We start from the raw sequence: 22,430 nt of genomic DNA, 5'->3' as shown, positions 1-22,430 counted from the left end.
AGCTGTTGTAGGTCTTAAGAAACTGTTTAAAAAAAAAACACAAACACGTTTGTCCATTTGTGTTTATAATCATTTAGTTGTGTGTGTTAAATAGTTTATCCATCTGTTTTCCTGTGATTGGAATGGAGGTGATGCTTCTCAGGCAGGCCAAATTGTGTGACTTAGGCCATAGGCACCCTCCAATTTACTATGAATTATGAAAAGTGAAAATAGGGGAAGTGATTTCATTAAGTTCATTGATGAAGTTTTGGAGTGGGAGAGCCATTAACTTTTATACACTGAACATGCTGACTTTTTTTTTTTGAATGCTTGGATGGGAATTTGTTGTGTGACTTAATGATGTGGTGACGCTGTTTTCCTATTTGCCTCTTCAGTTTTCAGATGTTGTACTTCCTACATATTGAGGGTGGTGAATAGAAGGGAAAGTTCGAACTGTTAGTTACTTTGAGAGAGACAATTTTTCTGTGCTTTCTAGAATTCTTGTCCATTTATAAAGGTCTGTAGAGACTCTGGATTGGATTTCACCAACCTAAAATGCTACAACTGATATTTCGTGTTCTTACACAGAACTTATTTTGTGAATAGATACTTTAGGTCTTCGTATTTCTTGAAGGTATCAGTCTTGGTGATTACGTGGTAAGTAGGGCCTCGTGTATAGTCTCTCTTCATGAACACTTTGGTTCCAATAGTGTTGCGTTCTTCTGGATTTTTGTCTTCTACCACAGAAACTAATACCAAGAAGAACATTAGATCCACAGTAGTTTTAAATTACAGAAGTTTTAAACCTCTGATATTAAGTACCTATATTATTTTCTGATTTTAATGAATTTTCTAGTACTGGTATGTGGCAGTAATCCTGTCACGGGTTGGTTTTCAGTTGACTAAGCTATAACCTGGCAGCCATGTGCACTTTCATACTCACCACAAATCTGTTAAAAAATATTCTGACATTCTCAAATATATTTGTCTGAAGTTTTTAACTGCAGACTGTTAACATTAGGTGAAGAAAAGCAAGATTGAGTAAGTATGAGCAAGTAAGCTTTGTCAAGAATGGAGAGTAGGTTTTTCAAATGATCAACACTTAAATGGAACCTTTCATGTTCTTTAATAGGTAACATCTGAGGTGGAAATAACAGTTGCTTTTCCAAAGTTCTAGTTACCGCCCGTCTTACTTACCATACCGCCTCCTCTCTGGCCTTATATTCAGAAAGCTGTTAGAACTATGATTTTCCAAACTTGTCATTTTAACCCCGACATCATCGTGCATCCTGTGCCGCTCCGTGGCACTCTAGTTGTGAAGGAAGGCCTTGTTTTGCCATCTCCCAGTCATGGTGTAGGGTTACTCTCACTTGCTCAATTGTAGATGACAGACTGTTCTCGCAATGTTCTTACAAAGACTTTGTGTTTTCTTCACTTCTCTTCCTTAGGAGGAGCTCATTATAGCTATATATGCATTACTGTCCACAGTAGTTATTCATAACATTGCCTTTTCCCCATGGTATTTACAGAAAACTTAGCAATGGGTAAGGTATCACTGTGCTGTTACCTCTCTTTTGTTGGTGCCTACCGTCTGAATGTTACCCATGCACCTCTGTAATCTACCCATTTCTCCTGCCTTACTCTGGGATTATAAAATTTCAGGGTTGTGTTTTTTTTTTTTTTTTTAATTTACATAGTACCTTCCACAACAATTGTTTGTGATTTAAGACTATTGTGCACTTGGATTTATAGGAAACAGTCAAAGTGTGGTCATTGCTTACTTGTGATTTCTCATTTGAACTGCATGGTATTCATACGTAAAAGATCACACAAGTTTGTGAAGAGCTCTTTCTGATAACTCTTGAGCTTGTGCTAAAGAGTAGTTTTGCTATTTTACTAAATCTGTGCAAATAGCAGAAAGTAAAGAATGGATAATGACCAAAAGTATTTACTATTTTTTTCAATAAATTAGTTTTGTGGTGGTTGGATGGTTTTCTGTTTCCTCTGAAGGTTTTGAATTTTATTTTGGTTAACATTGCAAGGACTTGCTCTTCAAAATTTCCCATTAGAATACTGGTATAAACAGAAATTGTATTTTTTTTTGTAATTTTTTTTGCAGTTTATGTACAGAAAAAATGGTAACTTAAACAGCTGTTTCAGTCTAGCAACAAAGCTCAAATGTTAAATACTTCTGATAATAAGCTATCTGAAGGCACTGATTATTCTATACTTGCACACCTGTCTCCAGGAGTTAGGATGAGAGCATTATTTTGGTTAGTGCTATACATTGCTTTCAAGATATAAGGGTTTTCAAGATATAAGGAATATTATAATAGCATTTTTCTTTTACGTATTCAGAGTATGGTAACATTTAAAATATCTGGTCTGTGACCTACTGTACAGACAAGGGGAGCATCTGTTGCTGAAACATCAATTCGCATTATGTTATCCTTTTAAATCTGTTTCTTTGACAATAGAGTTACTGTCCTATTTTTAATATGAAAGAAAGCAGGACCTCTCATCTTTGTAGCATAAGAATGCCCCATTCAGCATTACTATGCTGCCTTAAAAGCGAATCTTATTTGAAATGTCTAAGCTAAAGCCAAGACTTTGAAATTACTAAGAAAGAAACATACTGTCCTTAGCATGTGAAACACACTGTCCAAGTATGTAAAAAGCTCTTAAGCAGCTCCTTGAAAGCTGTTTTTAACTGATATAAATAAAACAGCAAGATCCATTCATTTAGCATTTGGTTCAGTGAACTTTGCACGTGGTAAACGGACATGCTTGGCACCGTATGTGATAGTTTTGTATCATATCTGCTTTCTTGACATTCTTTTAGTGCATTTTAAGACCATCCAAAAATTAGAAGTAGAATGTAAACATATTTTTGGAGAAGGGAAAACTGATCTGTGCTAATTAAAGGATGAATACTTTTTTCCAAAGAAAATGGTTTAGTCACAATCTGTCTCTTCAACTTTGCATGTGAAGCGGTTATTTTACAATCGTTATTTTACAATAGTAGTATTAAATAGAGCTCACAAGTTTCCAAGTGTGATTCCAAACAGCTACTTTTAAGTGGCCAAGACTAATCAGTCTATGGGATTTTCAGTTCACTGTTAAGATCAAATCCTGTATTTTATAGTATCACTTGCAGCACTTCTGCTCTTCCTGCTGGGCTCCTTATGACCAGATACAGACAATGGGAATGAGTTCTCAGAGCAAACATGTAACACCTTAAAACAATATTATATATTGCTGGTGTGAAGACACTGATCAGATCTCAAGAACTTCAGTGACTTTCTAAAGCCAAAGAAAACTGTAGAAATTGAATTGCTTTGATTCTTAGGATTGTTGGGAGCAACCACATGAATTGTGGTTTCTTTCAGGTGTCTCTCTTGGTGATGTTTGGCATTAACACTCTGGTCCCCTGTGTGAAGTTAAATATAGCAAAGAGGCAACGAACAAAGTGGGGAAACTAAATTAGATATGATTTGCTGACATGAAACGCTTTCTCTAAGGGTTTAAAACCAACTTCTAAATCCATGGATTTTAATTTCCTCAATTTTATCCTATTTTTTTTTAGCTGATCATTTTAAATGACAGCTGATCACATAGTCCGTACTTTCTACTTCTGTTAAATAAATTCTCTGGCCTGCCATGAATTATACAGCAAGTTTATCTCCTATTTCTCTCTCAGATTTAACCATATACTAAAATTGAGACCTTGTTTTTAACAAACATTTCACTGATGTTAGGCTGAGGCTTCTGTGCACACCATAGCACTTGCTGAGACAAGCATGCTTTGGTATTACATGCACAGGTATGTGCTTCCTTGCTGTGTGTTGTGTATCAAAGAAAACAGAAGAAAACATGAGTGCAGGATATATTTTCAGACTCTGTCATGGCATAGCATACCACTCCTCCAACCAGGAACGGTTAGAGGCTAACTGGAACTGTGTCTCTGTTAACCAAACCCTTTGTGCCACGTGTGAGCTTCTTCCAGCTAAGTTTCTCTTATGTTTCCATTATGAAAAGTTGGGTGAAGAACTCCAGTTTTATACCTGGGCTTTCAGATGTGACACGGATGCATGTGTTGCACCCTCCTTATTGCCACAGCCCAGTGTCTCAGTTGTTCTTTGTGCTGAGATTTTGGTGAGCGTAGCTTTAAAGTTAGCTCTTTTACTTTTTTTAGTACAAGCTAGAAGTCACAGGGGTAGATTTGGATGTTACCATATAGCATGATTGTCACTCTATTGCCTAAACCTGCTTTTAACTATTTAATGATCATTAGTTAATAAAGCCTGTGCCCCATATTCTCTCAGTTAATCACTACCCCATGAACTCTTGCAGGGGCAAATGACTCAATCTAATTGACAAAAGTTTATTTAAAAAGATGCTGAGTCTTCTGCACATCAGCCAAAATATTACTTAATTTCTCTAGAAACGGGTTTATTTTTGTTTTGAGGTTGTCATTTTTTCTGCCTTTCTACTGCAGCAGAGTCATTTTTTCTCTGCTACAAATGCGAGGCTTGCACCCGGCCTTGCTAGTAAAATAAACGCAGCTACGCCGAAGAATGGAACGTGTTAATTCAAATATTGATGTGGGCAGGTGTTTTATTTTGTCTTTCTTTGTTTTAAAGGAATGATTGACAACACCTAGCGAGAGAGCGGAGCCTAGCTTTGCTTCTTGTCTTACCGCTAGTGCTCCTGTGTCGGACTAGGGGAACGTGTCCCAGTGGAAAGACGTGAGTAACAGTGAAGGGTCTGCCACCTCCCGACATGGGAAAACACACATAAAGCAAGCCCGAAATCCACAGTGACTCTTGTCTGGCTATTATTCGTTGGACATAGGGTTTCTGATACTAACCTTAAAGCTCCCTTGTACTGTTTCTGTAATGGTGCTTGTTTGCGTAGCAGCCCCAGCCTCCTCCCTCTCATCTCCTCGCAAGTGCTTGCTGAAACTACGGGAATGGTCAGCTGTGTTGTGAGATAAAAGAAATGGACTTAATACAGTAAAAAAAAATAATTTGAAAATGCCATTGAAAAGCAAACTAGTCTGGATTTGGCAGAATGGAGATAAAGGCAAATTTTCAGATCTTGGAAAAATAGTGAAAAGGAGTTAGAAACTTAGATTGTCTGTCATTGAAATGAGTTTCTGAGTACAGAGAGCAAATCAGATAGAAACATCAGGACTTTTAACACTTGAAGTAGAAACAATCAAGAGCCACTTCTTGGATGGTACAATATGTGGCAGACAGAAATGCAAGGAGGTACCTTTCCTCATAGCACATAGGCACAAAGTGTAGCTCCTTTCCAGAGTTTAAGTGGGATAACGAGGCCATTAGGAAAATAAATGAAAAAAAAATCCTGCAGGGCAAAACAAAAAAGGGGTATGTTCACACTGGTGTGCAGATGAACGTGTGCTTTTATGCTTGATGATTTTTAAGAAAAGTGTATTATTTGACTGTATTCTTCCTCCCCAGCTCTTCATATGTTATTTGCCTTTTGGTAGTCTCTAAAGAGTAGAAGCAGCTGTAGTGCTGTGTGTGGCTGTACAGTGCCTTGTGGAGTCCTGACTCGGTATCTGACTCTTACAGTGCATGTACTAAATAACCTGACTCATCTAGATTCTATCTGGATATTTAATATAATGCCTGGTAATTCACTTAAAGAACCATGGCAGTAAACATAAAAGGAGGTTTGAGTGCTAGAAGCTTCAGATGGCATCGCTTTAATCAATAGTATTTTTATATACTAACTAATTGCTCAGAGTGAACTTCCATCAAACTCCATGTCTTTTTGTCTCTTTCCCTATCCAGTCTCTCTTCTCCTGTACCACTCCACTTGTTCAGAGTGGTTCTGCCTCCCTCATAACTGGCACTGTACTTCCTCTTCTCATCATTATTTTTGGTGTCAATCTCATCATGCTTGTATGCCAAGTGCCAGATGTGTTGACAGCTTGGTATGAATAATATTTTCTTATATGATAAAGAGTATTTTAGCTTTTGCACACTCAGGTAGCTGCAGTGAGACAGCAGAACCATGTTTAACTTTACATGCAAGTTCTGCTAGTTTAAAAAAAAAAAAAAAGAAAAAAGATTTTAAAGCAGTCTGAATCTCAGCTTTTAAGGCCTGGGCGATGGTTACTTATATATTTGTATATGTGACCTAAAATGTATGTGAAGGAGGGAGGTGGGGAAAAGACTGCACGTACATATAGTAGTCAGAATCTTTTGTTAGGTTACCACGCTCTTCTGAATCATCAGTCTCTCGTTACCATCAGCATTTTGCTATTGTTTCACAAGTCAGTTTGACAGAAAGAATTTCATTTAGAAGACTGCACTCTAACATAGGAAAATGAGTTAACGTGACATTCAAACTGGTTTAGTTTGGGCTGAATCGAAGCGTTGGAGTAAACAATGAGTAGATATGTGTAAAGAACACTGGTAATTTCACACAAGCTGTTTTTTTTTTTTTTTTCAAAAAAAGATAACTTGTATTTCTGCTGCAGGATGTAGAGGCAAAAGGGAGCTTTCAGTTGAGGCTTTTGAAGCAGGATTGAAATACAGGAGAGAATTTCATGTGGAGCCTGTGTTCGTAGGTCAGAATAACAAGATGGTGTCTTTTTTTCCAGGCTGCTAGCAAAAACAAAAAAGAATGGTTGCATGTGGTAAAAACAGAATGTTCTGGACTTGGCGCCAGTAAAAAATACAACAGAACAAAAAAACCCAACTGATTATTTAGCAAAATCTTTGGTTCATGTAGGTTGATAGCATTTGTTAAACAGGATTGCAAATGAAAGGTGTTCCGTAAGTATTAGTAACTTATATCTAATAGTAAGTGCGTGAATTGGTAAGGTAGTAAGATTTTGATGGCAAGTACAATCTTTTATGCAGGCTTCCCAGATTTTTTTTTTTTGGAAAAACTTTCACTTCTATCCAGTGACATCTTTGCTTGCCAGCTCTGTCCAAATTTTTATCAAACGGTGAATTTGTCTTCAGGAACAGAATGTTATTTTCCCTGATAACGTTAACCAGACTTGTGGTGAGGCCAGACACAGTGGCATTCAGAACAAATCGTAATTAATGGGAACCACCTTGTTTTTCAGATGGCACCTGGTACTGTGAACAGAAAACCACTAGCGTGCCCTATCACATAGTTGAGAATAAAAAGGGTGGTACAAGTTTTTTTATATATATATATATATATATGCACACATATATATAAAAGTGCAAGTGTATAAAAATATATCCAGAACAGCATTAAGTTCTGATTTCAACAGAAAAAAAGTTTGAGGGGCTAGCTGCTACATGTATCAGTGATAAATATTTTTTCTTACACGTTATTGCAGCTGACAATCTATTATTTTCAATGATACGTCGGTATTGCATAATCCAACGTTTGCTTCCTACTGTCATTATTCATTGCAATAAACTTGCATCCGACATGTGGTATGACTCCACCTGAAGGTCATGTTGAAAACGTGTTCTTTGTGTTCGAGTTGCTTTTATGTTATATTTTACTGCATATTTTTGGCTTGTAGTCTAGTACAATGTAGGCTGCTTAACCTATACCTGCTCTTGGAAACAAAGATGCTGATTGCCTGGGGGTCCTGTTCAATAAGAAAAGGGCTCATCTGTAGGAATTGCGTCACTTCTACGTGACTAGAAAGGTTATGGAAAATGGGAACTTGTGACATTGTATATACCATAAAACTCCACTTTAAAGGCATTTCATGAAAGATAGATAATGGAATTGAATGTGGCTTTTTTTTTTCCCTTCACATTTTTACCATTCTGAAAGTAGTGAAATGGCAAGAAAATTCTATAAAGCTCTGCTGTGGAAGGACTGAGTGACTCCGAAGTCGGGAAGTTTTGTGTTTTACTCCACAAAGAGCAAATGTAGAAATCAAATCCAAATGGTCTGTGTCAGTGAACACTGAAATAGTGTACTGGATGTTGTTCTTCCCAGTTCCTATTAGCAGTGTCAAGATTTGTACTGGAAATTCTGTTTTTATTTGGAATAAGCGTATCATTCTATGTTGTGTGTTGCAACCTGCACTCCATTAGTGATGGATTATCTTTATGAGCTCTATTCTAGTTCCTGGTTAGTCTTGAATCCACTAACTTTTGGCATTGCCACCGAAGATTAATAAAAGTGTATTTCTCTGAAAATAAATAGATTCCCCCCCGCCCCAAACTGAGTCACCGGGGCAAACTCAAAAATCTTCTGGAGAGATATATATAGATAAATGTGTATGTGTGTACACCCAGAGAGAAGTGTAGTTCTGGCAGTGAGTAAAAATTAAATATATTGTGCTGCTAATGATCTCATCGTTGACGAGAAGGAGAGATGCACTTGGGAGATGACTAGTGATTGATTCATTATCTTTATGCTGGGACTGTTCCATGGTAAGCTGTGTGTTTTGGAAATAATATAGACTACTGGCCAGTAAATTTAAATGAAAAACAAAATTGTGATTGGGATCTCTGGCTACGTTTTGAATGATTGCTTTTGCTTAAAATACTCTTTTTGTAAGTGATCAAAAAAGTTACTGCTCTCCGTTGATTGTAACTTCTTAAATTTATAATCTCGGTTAAGCTGACTTCTATCTGATGCTTTTGGGGAGGAATGTGGTTCAAAGCTGCTAGCTTGTTGAAATTAGCTATACTTTGAGAATGTTATGGGGTTATGGTAATCTTTGGATTTAGGAGATGACTAACTTGTTAAAGCATGAGAACGTTGTGAATACAATGTGCTCTTTTAGCTGTTAGCTTCTAATATCAGACACTTAAAAAAGATATCTGAGAGTGAGTTAGACATTGGGACTAATTGCACCAGTTCCTTCTGTAGGCCAGAATGTTAATGGCAATTGCTTTTGGTCACTGTTGATGTGGGTTTAAGAATAACTTTTTACCCACAGCTAATCTTGTGAGCCTATCAGGCATTGTAGATTTGAAAGAAGCTTGTGGTGACTATGAAGAAAATTGAAAGAGCTCGTGATAAATTAAGAAATGTTGACTGTGACTTGAACTTGACTGTTTCATTCTGTGCCATAATTAGAATTTCCACAATCTCTGTTTCTAGAGGATTACCCCAACGGGACATGGCTGGGAGATGAAAACAATCCTGAGATGCGGGTCCGTTGCCCCATCACCCCTGCTGACATGCTGCACATCAGCACGAACTGCCGCACAGCCGAGAAGATGGCACTGACGTTGCTCGATTATCTCTTCCATCGGGAAATCCAGGCCATCTCCAACCTTTCGGGCCAGGGGAAGCATGGGAAGAAGCAGCTTGATCCTCTCATGATTTACGGAATTCGCTGTGAGTATAATACTGAAATTTCTGAGTTTATTCTGCATAGGTAAGACAAACTGTTGGCTACTTGCAGTTATGCTACGATTTGTGAGAATGCGACATGTATTGTTGTTGCTGTTGCCAAACAGATGTTTTTTTAGCTTTTATTTATGAAGGAGTCCTAATGGACTGCTTTATTTTAGCTTGTTGTGGGCCAGAAATTCCTCGATCTTGAAATCTGAATTCAGATTTATTTGCAACTACCAGCTGCAAGCACATCAAGTGTAGCAAATAATCTAGCTGACAAATATTGCTTTGGCTAAAGTGGAACAGGTCTTAAAAGAAAAACAAACAAACAAAACCAGTTATATTATTTTTAGATATTGCTCAAGTGTTCAAAATAATATGGTCCTGCATCTCAGTTTCTTTTAATTTCTGTGTATTATTTCAGAAGACTAGCTGACATTGAGATGGAGGAAATTTGCAGTCTCTTCTAAAGGAGAGATGAAGTATCATAGTCTGAGGATTCATAACAACATTAGCACACAGTGCTAATTGATAGTGCATATTGATAAAGCACAGTGCTAATGTAGTTCCAGTGTGCTTGAGTTTTTTGCTTATTAAAGCTATTATGCAGTAATGAACAGATATTACTTATATTGCAGATGCAATTCTTGGCAATTTGAAAGGAATTAAATGTGTTTTGCATATAGAATATAGTAGGCATAGCCCCTAGTGAGGAGTGAAGAAGAATCTGGATGTATGCATCTCGCTCTGATACGGTGGTTTCTAGTAGGGGATTACTCAGTGAATACGTTAATGAGGACAGCCAAGTCTCTTCCCTGTGCTGTGGTGTAAATATTTCACACCAAAGGATGTAGGCGAAGGCCTCCCAGACATCCAAGTATCTGACACAAATCTTCAGCTCGTGTGATACCTTTATTATGCGTGCTGCGTAGAGGAAACAGAACTGGAAATGTTAGTGTAGAATTGAGTGTCTAAAAATGACCAACATTACTACTTGAACTAGATTTTTATATGCCAGTAAATCTTGTTCTTTATAGTCACATCTTATGTAGGTCACCAATGGATTAGTAGAGAGGGAATAATTTGTTATACTGAAGTGTTTTGTATGCAATTGCCAATTTGAAATGCCAATTAAGGCTTAAGAACACAGCCAGAGAGCTTATTTTGATTGGTGTTTGAAGAATCTGATGCTTTGTTTTTATGCTTCTGTTAGGGCAATGTGTTTGATAGTTACATGGAAGAATATTTGATGATGCTACTGCTCTGCTTTCTTTACACTGAACTGAGCTGAAGACATAGAGTCCAATTGACCTGTTTTCATTTCTGGTGGTTTGCTGACTATCTCAGGGAAACTAACGGGCAGTAAGCAATGCACTTTGTTGCATTAGGCCAGTTTTTGTCTTTACATACCTGCAGCAGAAGGCCAGGCTGTAGTAATGTATGTGTATTATGTTATCACTCCGAGTAATTCAGTTAAAATGACACTTGGTTGCAGAAGCCTTGGTAGGAATTTGCTGCCATGCAAGTGAGCGTATGGATGCCTCGTAACCCTCAAGGGTGAGGTTCTGGCCCTGGTCAGTTCAGTGGCAGGACTCCGGTTGCGTTCAGCTGTGCCACGATTTCATCCTTAACATTTGTCAGAGAGGTAGTGAGAGGAGCCCTGCCATGTTGTGTCCGCTTTGCTTTATCGGTCCCCAGACCATCTGGTTTTTATTGGTGATAGTTCTCCCATAAATTGTACCGAAACCCAAGTGCAGCACTAGAATGGGAACTAAATTATGTTGTTGTCCTAACAATGGGGTTTCCTTTTGCACTGAGCAGTCATACTCTGTATTATTTTAAACTTAAATAAATTTAACTTAAGTTGCATCAAAGTAGCAATTTAATTATAAGCTGAAATGAAAATCTAATGTCATCAGCCTTGCCTTTGCCAATCATAGCTAGCAAAGCACAAACCAATGTAAAGGATTTTTTTTCTTTTGTTTCAGGTTTCTTTTAAGTTTGTCAGTGGAAAGGTATTTGTTCTTTTTCTAGAAGGAAAACACCAACCAAATCTATATTTAATAGAAAATATTTTGAATAATGTGCACAAGCTAAGAGAATGAAGAGATGTATGTTTATGAAAAATCCTTGATGTACTGCGTAGGGTTTACCGCAGGAGAGATGAAAGTTTATCTTTTGAAGTAGAAGTTTTCATTTGTGGTATAAATTTGCTTGTGGGGTGGTAGTGGTATTGAAAGTTTTTAAGCAAGAAACCAAAATGACTTAAACACACTATATGTCATTAAGTAGCTCATTATTTCAGCCTTACTAAAAATATAGACATTTTCTGGTGAAATATAAGAACATCAGCAGTTTTAATTTTCATTGTGTAGGAGAAAATACAGATTTAGCCCTTTTGAGATTTTATAGCAATCTCCACAGATGAGTTTGAAAAAAAAAAAAACAATCTATCACTAGTCCTTATTTTTTAAAATATAAATAATAAAATGAAAAGAAAATATTAGTTATTCCCTGTGTAACTTTGCTGTTAGCGCATCATTTCTGTGAAGGCCTCTTGCATCTGCATTTATTTATTTTGCAGACTCTCCCTCATCATGTTTAACATATTTGTCCGTTTTGGCCAAATTCGACAAGAGGAGAGAAGCTCGGTATCTAGAAATTAAATGCAAAATGAGTGGTTGCGTGGAGGAAAGAGGGATACATTCAGCAATCATGTTAAGGAAAGCTGTGCCCATGGTTCCGTTGTGTTATTGGGCACCAGAGATCCTCTGTTGGCTCCATACTCTCTGTTGCTCAGGGAACTATTTATACATGTTGAAATAACTCTAATGTTAGGGACATGATCTTTTTTTTAAATGGAAGAAAAAAAAAAAGACATACCCACAAAGGAGAGGGCACTGTGGTAAAGGACAGAAAGATGTATGAGTAGTGTTATAGCCAAGTTAGTACTATTCTGCTGAATTTTCCTGTCTGCTTCCAGGACTGCTTTGTAGAGTGAATTTTTCTAGACTTCAGTTCATGAGTTAGCATTTATTTCATCCAGAATAAACCCCTGTTATTGAAATAGCATAGGACAAAAGTATTATCTGAAAACATCTCATGTCAAAGTCTCATTTTTAATTACAAAGTAAATGATGCATATTCTGTTTCATGTGGCACATAACTTTCATTTTTTCAAATGCATTTAAAATCATAGAATATAAAGAAATTGGTAACGGAAGCTTGTTATTTCTGTTGTGTTGTAATATTGCTTCCAGTAAAGACGGTACCATTTTCTATTTAACTAACTGAAAGAGATGTTAATACACTTTGACAGAAAAATGAAATACAGCTCCGTCCTCTTCAGAAAGCTGTTCAAATAGAGTTAAGCACTATGTTGCTTTACGAAATTCATTGACACAATACTGCTTAAGATGGAGAGGCAGACCACCCACATTTGTTTAATAGGAAACACATTTGAGTCCCGCTTGATTGTGTGGAGTATGCCGCTTAAATCAGCGTATGTATATGTGTATATATATATCCATGCACATAACCCAAACATAATGCGCGTTGGGTCAGTTTAAGCAACTTGTAACTTGTCATGTAAAATCCTCTGATCACAGTAATTCACTACTGTTTCAGCTTCTCATTTGCTTATAATGAAGATTTTGATCTTAATAACAGTGCAGGGTAAAGAACAAATGTACCACACTTCTGTTCCATCTTCTGTAAGCATCCTCATGCTTTTAAGTATTGGAGGAAAGGTAATAAATTGCAACTCAAAGGCAAGCTGTTAGCTCTAATATTTCTCACCAGTCGATCTGTTTTATGAGATACTGCAGACTTTTGTCATCATATAGAATGTTTTATATAAATAAACATTGCAGTTACTGAAAGTGTATACTATAAATACAGAATGTCTTTAGTATTTTCTTTTTTATTTTTTTTTCCACTTTAAAAATGCCTTTTGCATTGCTGTATTTTTTCTAGATTATGCCCATTCTTTTATCCCCCCTTTAGTCCTTCGTAATCTCTATGTACTTGTTTTGCTCTCTGTCTTCCTTTCATTACATGTTTATAATTGTGGCTTCACATGTGTCTGACTTCTGAATATTGTACTAGTCGCTACCTGCCAGAATATATAGCATATATACAGTGGCTTAAAGTGCTGTGTGTGTCGCTGCGACAGAGATAGCCACAAGCCTTGGTTATCAGCAGTCGTTGACACCGCTAGATCTTGGATTCCGTCAGGAGGCAGCTGGAGAACTTCAAGAAAATTTCAAACTTTTAAAAAATTGGCGTTTTGTCCTATCTGTAATATTTTATCAGCACTAGAAACTGATGGGTTTTTTTGTTTTTTTTTTTTGTTGTTTTTTTAACTTGGATGGTTGTGACTACATAGCTAATTGTACTTTCAATCGATCTCCTTTGACAGAGCAGCTAACTCAAGAATCCGTCATGCTCTGAATTCCCTGGAGATTGGGGGTAAGAGGAATGGGTTAGTGGTAGTACTCAAGCTAGTAATTTGCTGAGGATTGCTGATGTTTTCTGTTTAACCCATGCCTCTGTTTCTTCATTATATAGCACATTAATCTTCCAAGTTATAGTATTCTGAAAAGAAGTTGTGTGGTTTGTATCCACATGGATGAGCTAATCCTGTGGTCCCTGGAAATACTTTTTGCCAACATTTTCTTCTCCTAGTAATAAATACCGTGGACTGCAGCAGTCTGGAAATATAAATTTGCTTCAGCCTGTTCCTTTGAGGACTGTGGTGTTATTAGATGCTATAGTGCATTTCTCAACTGCCAGATCATGGCTTAGAGGTAGGACAAACTTCATTTTACAGTTCAAAGGGTTGAATATATGCAAACAAGGATTTGCCCAAATCTGCAGCATCATGCCTGCGGCAAATGGGGAAGCTGAAGCGGGTTCTCCTGAGCTAAGCACTATTCAAAACCTCTACTCTGATCCTCACCAAGTGGACAGTATCCATCTGACATTTTGGAAAGGCTGTCTTATGGCTCGTTCTGAATTGCGTGATAGTGGTGGCTGTGTTTATGGTGAAAACTTAGGAAGAGAGGAGGAGGAGTTTGCAGAGGTGTTGAACTACCTCATACCTCCAGCAGAGAGCAAGAAGCAAGAGTACGAGAGTTCAGCACATCTTTAAATGAGAAGAAGTGAAAGAAAACAGTTCTGTTATGCTTTTCTTATATCCAAAAAGCATTATTTTTTGTACAGAACCCTTAGGAAAGGCCTTGATGGAGCAGTGACGCTTTTTGCAAATGCATTGTCTTCCTGAGAGCTGCAAAAGTCTGGCTTCAGTTCCAAATAGCTGCTGCTTTGTGAATCAATTAAATGCTGCCACATGGAGGGAAGTGATAACCTCGTTTGAGGCTAGGCAAGAAGATAATATGAGAACCCATCGAGTTTATCTCGGCACCGCAGTTCTCATAAATGGCATCAATGCTGGCACTTGCTTACTGACTTTATGTAAGCGCTATAATTTAATGCTGGCTGTTGTTTTCTTCTTTCCTGGGTACTTATGTAGATTTCGATTACTTTCCTGGCCAGTTACTTTTTAATAAACTGAAGTAAAGGTGGCAATTTTGGGGAAAAAGAAAGAAATTGTTGGCAGGGTGTTTTCTCTCTCCCTCTCACACTTGTCTTGTTGTTCTTGCATTATAAAAGCAATGAATTTAATTTTCCATTCTTGAACGTAAGCAGCTGCTTAGTCTGTCAGTTGCAACTGTGACTGCATAGAACTTGATTGTGCATGATGTGCTGTCAAGCATTTGTGAGTTCATAGGCTCTAGAGAAAGAAGAAAACTAACATTAGGTCACTTGGACCATCTCTTTATGGCCGAAGCACGATTGTTCCATCCTGTCAATGCTTTTCCACTTTGGCCAGACTCATTTAAAGTACGTGCTGAAGTGCCCTGCTCCTCACTTCTTGAGAGGCGGCTAAAAACATTCAGATCAGTCTATGAACATAAAAACTTTCCTCATTTTAAACCTTGCTTCAGGAGGGTGTACTGTAAAAAGAGCCAAACTGTGTAATTAGTAAGAAAGATGTGCCCAATGTGAAAGTTCCCCTACAAATATGATAATTTAGTCAAATGAGAGCTGTGCTTTTCCTAATGAAAATCAAGGGAGTTTATGTGGATTTCAAAAGCCGTTGTTTCATAATAAAAATCCTCAAACCCTGATGTCAGCGAACCGTGTTGGACCCCTTGTAGTTAGCGTCGAGTGTGATGTCCAGGGATCTTCCTTACCACCACTGTGGATCCATCCCAGCTATGAAGCTAGAAGTGAAAAGGAAGAGTCTTCGCATCGCGGTTGTACTAATCACTGTTAGCTTTGGACTAATTTCTCCGCACTGGAACTCCTCCAGGGTTACAACTGTCCGCAGGACAGTTTCGGCAGCGTGCAGTGGTGGTGTCCCTTCGGGTCTGATTGAGAAGGATGCGGAGTTTCTTTATTCTCCCCGCCCGTGCTGGAGGCTGTTGGTTACCCACTACCACTTGGGCTCAGTCTCTGCATAAGTAAAATACCCTAATGAACTTTCAGTGAGCTCCAGACAAGAAATAGTTTCTTTACTATTGAAGGCCTATAAATGACAAAAGTGAACTTTTATGGCGTGGTTTTAGAAGATGCGAAGAGTCTAAGAAAGTATTTGATCCCTGACATTTTGAGAGGAAAAGCAGCTCAGCCACCAAACGCAGATTGATCAGTGCAAGAATAACGTACATTCGTCTGGAAAGCTCATTGCCGCGTTCAAGGAGAGCTGTGATTTCACAAAGGCTCGTAAACGGAATGCCAGAAGGTTGCATAGCTTTTCCTTTCCTGCTTTGAACTCTCTTTTCTTCATTTCACAAGGGTTAAAAAGTGAAGTGGGGAGATGCCTCAAGCCGACTGCAAGTAAAATGTAAATAAATTCCCGCAGCGTTCAGGTTTCTGTGGTGCCAGGCCTTTCCAAACCCACAAGCTCCTTCGGAAGGGGAGAAATTTTCGTTGTTGATTCATAAGTGAGTTTTTCTTGGCGGCACGTGTGGTGGCGTTTGCCATCCAGATGGGATCCTGAGGCACTGCGGCGAGGGCTTATGTAACGGGATGTCTCGGGAAGGGGGATTTTAAAGCAACAACCCTCCTTTTTCCCTCGGTTTTGCCGTGGGCTCTGTCAGATCATGCTGTGCTGCTGTGTAAAAGATAAACAGCTGTTTAATATATTTCTCCTTAACGTTGTGTGGATATCAAAAATGACCCGACGTGTGATTGTTGGCAGTGGCTCCTTAACGTCAGAAACATTTATTTCGGTGAAGCATTATTACTTCAAATTGGGTGATTCCATTTGTTTTCAGCATCAGCCTTTGATTTCAAGCAGTAAGTTGATCCCTTGGCAATAAACACATCATTTACCTGGGTACGTTCCGTTCCAAACCCAAATGGTGGCTGATAAACCTTACCGGAGTGGTTCTCCCCAGGAGCGAGTAAAAGAAAAAGTAAGGTCTTTGCTTGCTCAGTCTGATCATAAATGAACGCTCTGAGATTTTGAACGTGCAAAACTAGAAGGTAAATTCTTTTGAAGTCTCAAAAGCACGGTATCCCACGTGTGCATTTTTAACATGCGGAAGGAAGGTAATAGTCATCGTGAGCGCATGAGGCTTTTTATTTGGAAGGAGATTGTTAGTGGCAGGGTAATTGAACAAGTGTTGGCGTCTTTAAGGTCCTAATGTTTATGAAAAGCCATTTCAGATGAAAATGCTTGTGTAGTCTATATGGAATGCTGCCATTGCAATTTTTAGCTGTACAGCTATAGATATATGAAGTATGCGATTTCAGTTTCATACTGGGACCCAAATGTTGCATGAATATATATATTTTGGGAGGAAATGAAACATAGATCTTCTGTCTTTTTTCAAGGTATTTTGTTTTATTTGCTCTGTCTTTGGAATTTACAAAATGTTTTTCAGAGCAAAAAATGTGTTTTCTTTTAAAAATGAGAAAAAAATAGAAGTGAATGTCATTTATCTATTATCACACTGGCGTACCTACTATGCAACTTGTGAGCTGTAGCAAGTCTGTAGTAGATAACGTAAAGATTTTTCTATTCTCAGAGTATAGACCCTCTGATTTGGTCCAGAATTATTTTCTTACGGGGTGTGTTAATTCGTTTATGGAGTTATAAGCACTTCATATTCTTGATAATTGCACTAGTTATTAAATGGTTACATCTATACAGCTGTTAATATTCTGTCACCATCAGAGAAACGTAATCAAAGAATCCCTACGGGAATGCCTTATGGCCACCACTGTAACACTGCATGGAAATCGCTTCCATAGAAGTGTGCAACCAGGAACGTCAAAAATGCTCAGTTCCTGCAGTGATTAATTCGCTCCCTTCTATTTCACGGCAGCTCTCTGGTTCTGCAGTTCTGCTAACCTTTTGCAGCACTTGGCGCATGCTGCAGGCGAGTCAGAGATTGAGCAAACATACACAGGCACCGATAAAAACGCTGCCGTCTCTTGCCAGAGTGGTAAGTTTGATGCTCCACTAGATGGCATTATTCCCATGCTTATGGCAAGAGTCAGGCTTATTTTGAAGAGTCAAAATAAAACAGGTTCTGCAATTGGTAAAATAAATAGAAATAGACCGGTTGGTTTTGCAGGAAGGTGGAAAGGTGTCCGATTGTAGGACCTCTTCCGTTTTAGAAAAGGAATTGGTGGAATTTGGAGATGATAGATGCTTAAAAAAATAGATATTTTTGTTCTTGAAACTTCTGATAGGGAATATAGACCTGGATGATTCTTTTCAATTTGTTAAACAAAGGGCATTTCAAACAATTTTTAATTTCATGTTTCCACTGGTTCTGAAATTCATTAAAAAAAGTACTCAGCTAAATATTCTAAACAAATATTAATGAAATATTCTGACAAATTAACTTTTAATAAATTAAAATTAACTGTTAACTATTTTGATAATTGGATGTTAGTAGGTAACATTCAGGCTTATATTAGTTATTAGTTCTTTTGAGGAACACAGTGCATTGAATTATGAGCCAGAGCTGCACATTAGCATCAAGAAGGTACTTCCTTTTTTCAGGTAAGATTCAGGTTTCAAAATGCTCTAAGTGTTCTTAAAATAAGGTATTTTATCTGCATTTTTACAGAGTAAGAACAGAGAAAGAAATCTCACGCCTTTTGGGTTGTACTGATTAAATAAAAAAGCAAACAAAAAACACCTAAAAAAAGAAAAAAGGCAAACAAAAACTACCTATCTGTATGTTGAAGACAATGCATTTTACTGAAGCAGAAAGACCTGTAGCAAGCACTTGCAAAAGGTCTCTTGTCTGCAGAAGGCCTTTGATCTGGTATCCTTGAGACAAATGCAAAAATTAAATGTGGTTTCAGTTCTGTCTGCATCCAACAAGTCGTCAGATCCGCAGCGCCAGATTGATGGAGAAAAGTTATAATGATCGAGGCAGGGAACAGTCCACTTTCACTTTAATCTGTTATTTGAGACACCAGCCTCTATGTACAAACACTTCTTGCACTGTTTGGTAGTTATTTAAACAAGTTGATTTCTGAAATGTTTCTTCAAATGTGATAGACTAATTTGACACTACTTCTGAAAACTTTCTTGCCTGTTCTTCCAAATGGTTTAGTGTCCTGGTTGCACAGAATTGTAATCAGTAGATTGTCTAAACACTGTAGTTAGTGTTTTATAAATAGTTGCTGATTGTAGTTTAACAATTCCTCTCTCTTTCTCTAATGGTGCTACGTTAAAATGCACCCTTTTGATCCCAGAATGTATTCCTACCTGCCAGATTCTTAATTTGAACTTGGCTTTGTTTTAGCAGCTGAGATGAGAAAAGCTCATTTTTTATTACTAAAAAGTCATAAGTTGTTAGTTTTCCTGAAATAACTAAAACATACTGCTTCCACTTATACTAGAAATATTATATATTTTTTATATATTATATATATATATATATGTTTATCCTAAAAGGCACCCGATCCCATTGCTTGAGGCAGTTGGTCCGATACTGTCTGGGGGTACTGGTAATTGTAAGACCTGTGTTACTGTGGTTTTGGGGAGTGGGAAGGGGACGCTGTTAGGCTGATGCCAGTTCAGCCTACAGAGCTTTGTATTGTAGTCCTGCTTCTATTCCAGTTATCTTGTAAAAGCTACGGAAATACAATACTTAGAATCTGGTTCCTTAATGGGCTGACATATATATTTATATAACCCCACATCGCGATGGCATCTGGAAGCCAGCAGAATTGTGCTGAGCAATACACTCCTCCAAAGACCGTGTATTTCGGTGTCCCTAATGTTAGTCCTTATTCCCTAAATTGTATAATCACATGCTTACATTTCAAACCAGTGACTTCACTGAGACTTTTTACATCTGGAGTGTTTACCTTGTACATGCCTGCTCTTTAAATTATATCCTTAATGGTATTTAGGAATGTCCTTACTTTCTTACCATGACAGATTTAATTTTCTTACCGTAGGTAAACATTTATGGGTATTTGTTTTAAGATCAGCAGTTACACATTTTGTCCTAAAGTTACTGAAGATAAGATTCCTCCCATGATCTCTAGTATAGGGTTGAGTTTCTGTTGTCCAGGTGGAAAGGGATTTGATTAACAGGTAATTTTGAGGTGTATATATTATTATAATTTAGTTGAAGTGTACGGTAGAATAACCCACTTTTCACGGGATCTTATTTACACAAATCCTCTTAAAGCATATCTTCTGCACCTCGGAAAACAGGGCATTTGTTCTCCTTAAAAGCTGACGATTGGAATTTTCTTTAAAAAGTTCAGATTTCATCAGCAGCTAGCAGTTATATTTCAATATTTGACTGTTTACATTATAGTGGTTACTGACGAAGGCTTAGTAAACCCTTCCTTAGCTGTGTGTAGTAGAATAGGATTTCAGTTGTATTTGAGACTTCTTGTGTGTACCCCGTGGATATAATTTGTATTGTAAAGGGCACATGCTGTAGTCACAGATAGTCTATATACTTAGAGCTGTTTGAAAGGTTTGAATTTAATAGTTAAAGGAACTGTAGGAGTAAAATGGAAAACAGGCATTGTTTGGTAGCTGCATTGTTTTTCCCTCCTCCCTCTCTCCCTGTTTTTACCGGCTCCCCCCATCCCTTTTTGGATGTCGATTAGCCTGTTGATTAGACCCGACTGACGGTCACCAAGCACGTGGCACTGGAAAAGCTGCCAAAATTCTGCCATCCTCCAGGTGAAGCGGGACCAGTTTTCCACGAACGAGGATGCTGCTGCCCTCCGCTCCTGCATCCCTTTGCCCAGCCCCAAGCACTTTTGGGTTTCAGAGGGGAGCCACCTCCCAGCCGTGGAGATCGTACAGCCCCCTGCCTCCTCCCAGCTGTCAAAGGAGTAAACAATTACTCGTTTAAAATTGTTTCAATATGGCCAATGCATGACCGTAATTATATTTGAGGAATTGAAGCCCGAAGGCGCAAGAAGGAACTTCAGAGGTGCCTAATTTTTTCTCCGCTGTTCAAGTACTTAGTATAGCAGATTTCATTGTCATACGCTATTTGTTTAATAAAAAGAACTCCAAATGTATGAGCCTTATGTGAAAAAATGTGTTTTATTAGCCAAAACCCCAAATAATCGCCCCTCTTCATGATTAAGTGCAGGCAAAATCCGAAGCCCTTATTTTTCATGATATCCATCTTATTCTTGCCAATTAAAAAAATGATTCCATTTATCAGTTTAATCATTTGAATTTGAATTTTGAATGTGACACCCTCTTGCTTTTTCTGTAGACTTTAAAAATAATATTGAAGTTGAAAGTGGAAAGAACGGTTAACCAAGTCTGTTTGGATTACACATTAATGTAAGGGTCTGTATTTTACATATTTTGTAGGTTCTCCAGGGGTAACACTTTCCCTAGTCTTTCAAAATTAACAGTAAAAGAGGAAGAATCTCTGCCATCTCAGTACAAAGGGCAGCAAAGGGAATTCTGCCAACTCCATGAATAGAACGATTTACCTTTTAATTTTTCTAAATAAATCTGGTTTTCCTGGAGAATGGGAATCAGCAGGACACGGCGATATCTAAATGCAAGCTGTTGACATGAAGTTTGTTTTTTAGGAGGCTGATACTGAATGTGGTGTCAAGATAGAATATTTCTTGTCTGGTTTTGATACTACAAATGCCTTCTCCTCAATTTGTTCTTAATTAAATTTCTTTACAAGTTAATGTTTTCTGCGGATTGCTTTGTCTGCTGCCTGACTTTTGACCTTTAAGAAAGAGAGGATTACTTTCTCAGAAACATTGTTTTCACTTTTTCCTTAATTAGTCCTCTTCTCTTAAAAATAAAAAATAAAAAACTGAGAACAAACATTTTGTACATTAGCTGCCCCAAAGTTTGGGAAGGCACAGTCATTTCAAACACCATTGCTGACGATCTCTGTGTTTACACTAGCTCATCTTCACTGTCTTTCCCAGCTTGTTTTTCTATGAACCACAAAAAGATTTATTTTGTGGTGCACAAGGAGCATTCTAGAACTTAGTGTCATTGTTTCTTTTAGCTTTATAGGAACTTCAGCTAAAACGTAGCCAGAACTAGTGCCGTGTTTCTAATCTAGGGTCTACATTTAGTACGATGCACCTGTTACTTTTAATGCTGATTTATTTAATTGTCGTGATGCACATGTGCTTTCCTCCTAAGCTTTTGCTCGATAAGATTAAATGTTGGTTCTTGCAATCCAAAGTGATTTCCTCTGTGTGCATTTTGGATGCTCTGTGTCTCTGTGAATTCTTCTTGCAGACCTTTTTGTCTCCCAAGCTGCTGCTGGTATTTATGTTGCTCATAGAAGTTGCTCAAGCTCTTGCAATCTATTAAATAACCGAACTATTTTAAGTCTCTGGTGTGTTTTCAGAGAAAGCTTTTTTATTTTCTTTCTTTTATTTTCAGGAAGAGAGGTTCCCAAAGAAAGCAAGGTTCGGACACTTAGTATTTAAAAACAAGCACATCCTTTGTTTTGGATGTGACCAGCAACCATCCATTGTCCTAAATAAAAAGATCTCTAAAAACACAGCCAGCCATCCTTAGGCGATCTGAATCCTTTGCTTCACTCTTGTGTATG

At 37.8% G+C, this 22,430-nt stretch overlaps 1 protein-coding gene across 8 annotated transcripts in view; it reads left to right on the top strand.

The window, feature by feature from the left end:
• BANP (BTG3 associated nuclear protein) overlaps positions 1-22,430 on the top strand; it is a 146,329-nt gene that overhangs the window by 38,692 nt on the left and 85,207 nt on the right. For all 8 annotated transcript variants that reach the window (XR_013938247.1, XR_013938248.1, XR_013938249.1 and 5 more), the window contains one exon: positions 9,070-9,309. Coding sequence is in view for 5 of the 8 variants with exons in the window: in XM_080552058.1 (XP_080408184.1) it covers positions 9,070-9,309 (240 nt within the window). In the remaining 3 variants the exon portion in view is untranslated. The remainder of the gene's footprint in view (positions 1-9,069; positions 9,310-22,430) is intronic.

This window comes from Anser brachyrhynchus, assembly GCF_964034855.1.
Source record: "Anser brachyrhynchus genome assembly, chromosome: 12".
NCBI lineage: Eukaryota > Metazoa > Chordata > Aves > Anseriformes > Anatidae > Anser > Anser brachyrhynchus.
The sequence above is the reverse complement of the archived record's forward strand: the minus strand, read 5'-3'. Positions and strand labels throughout refer to the sequence as shown.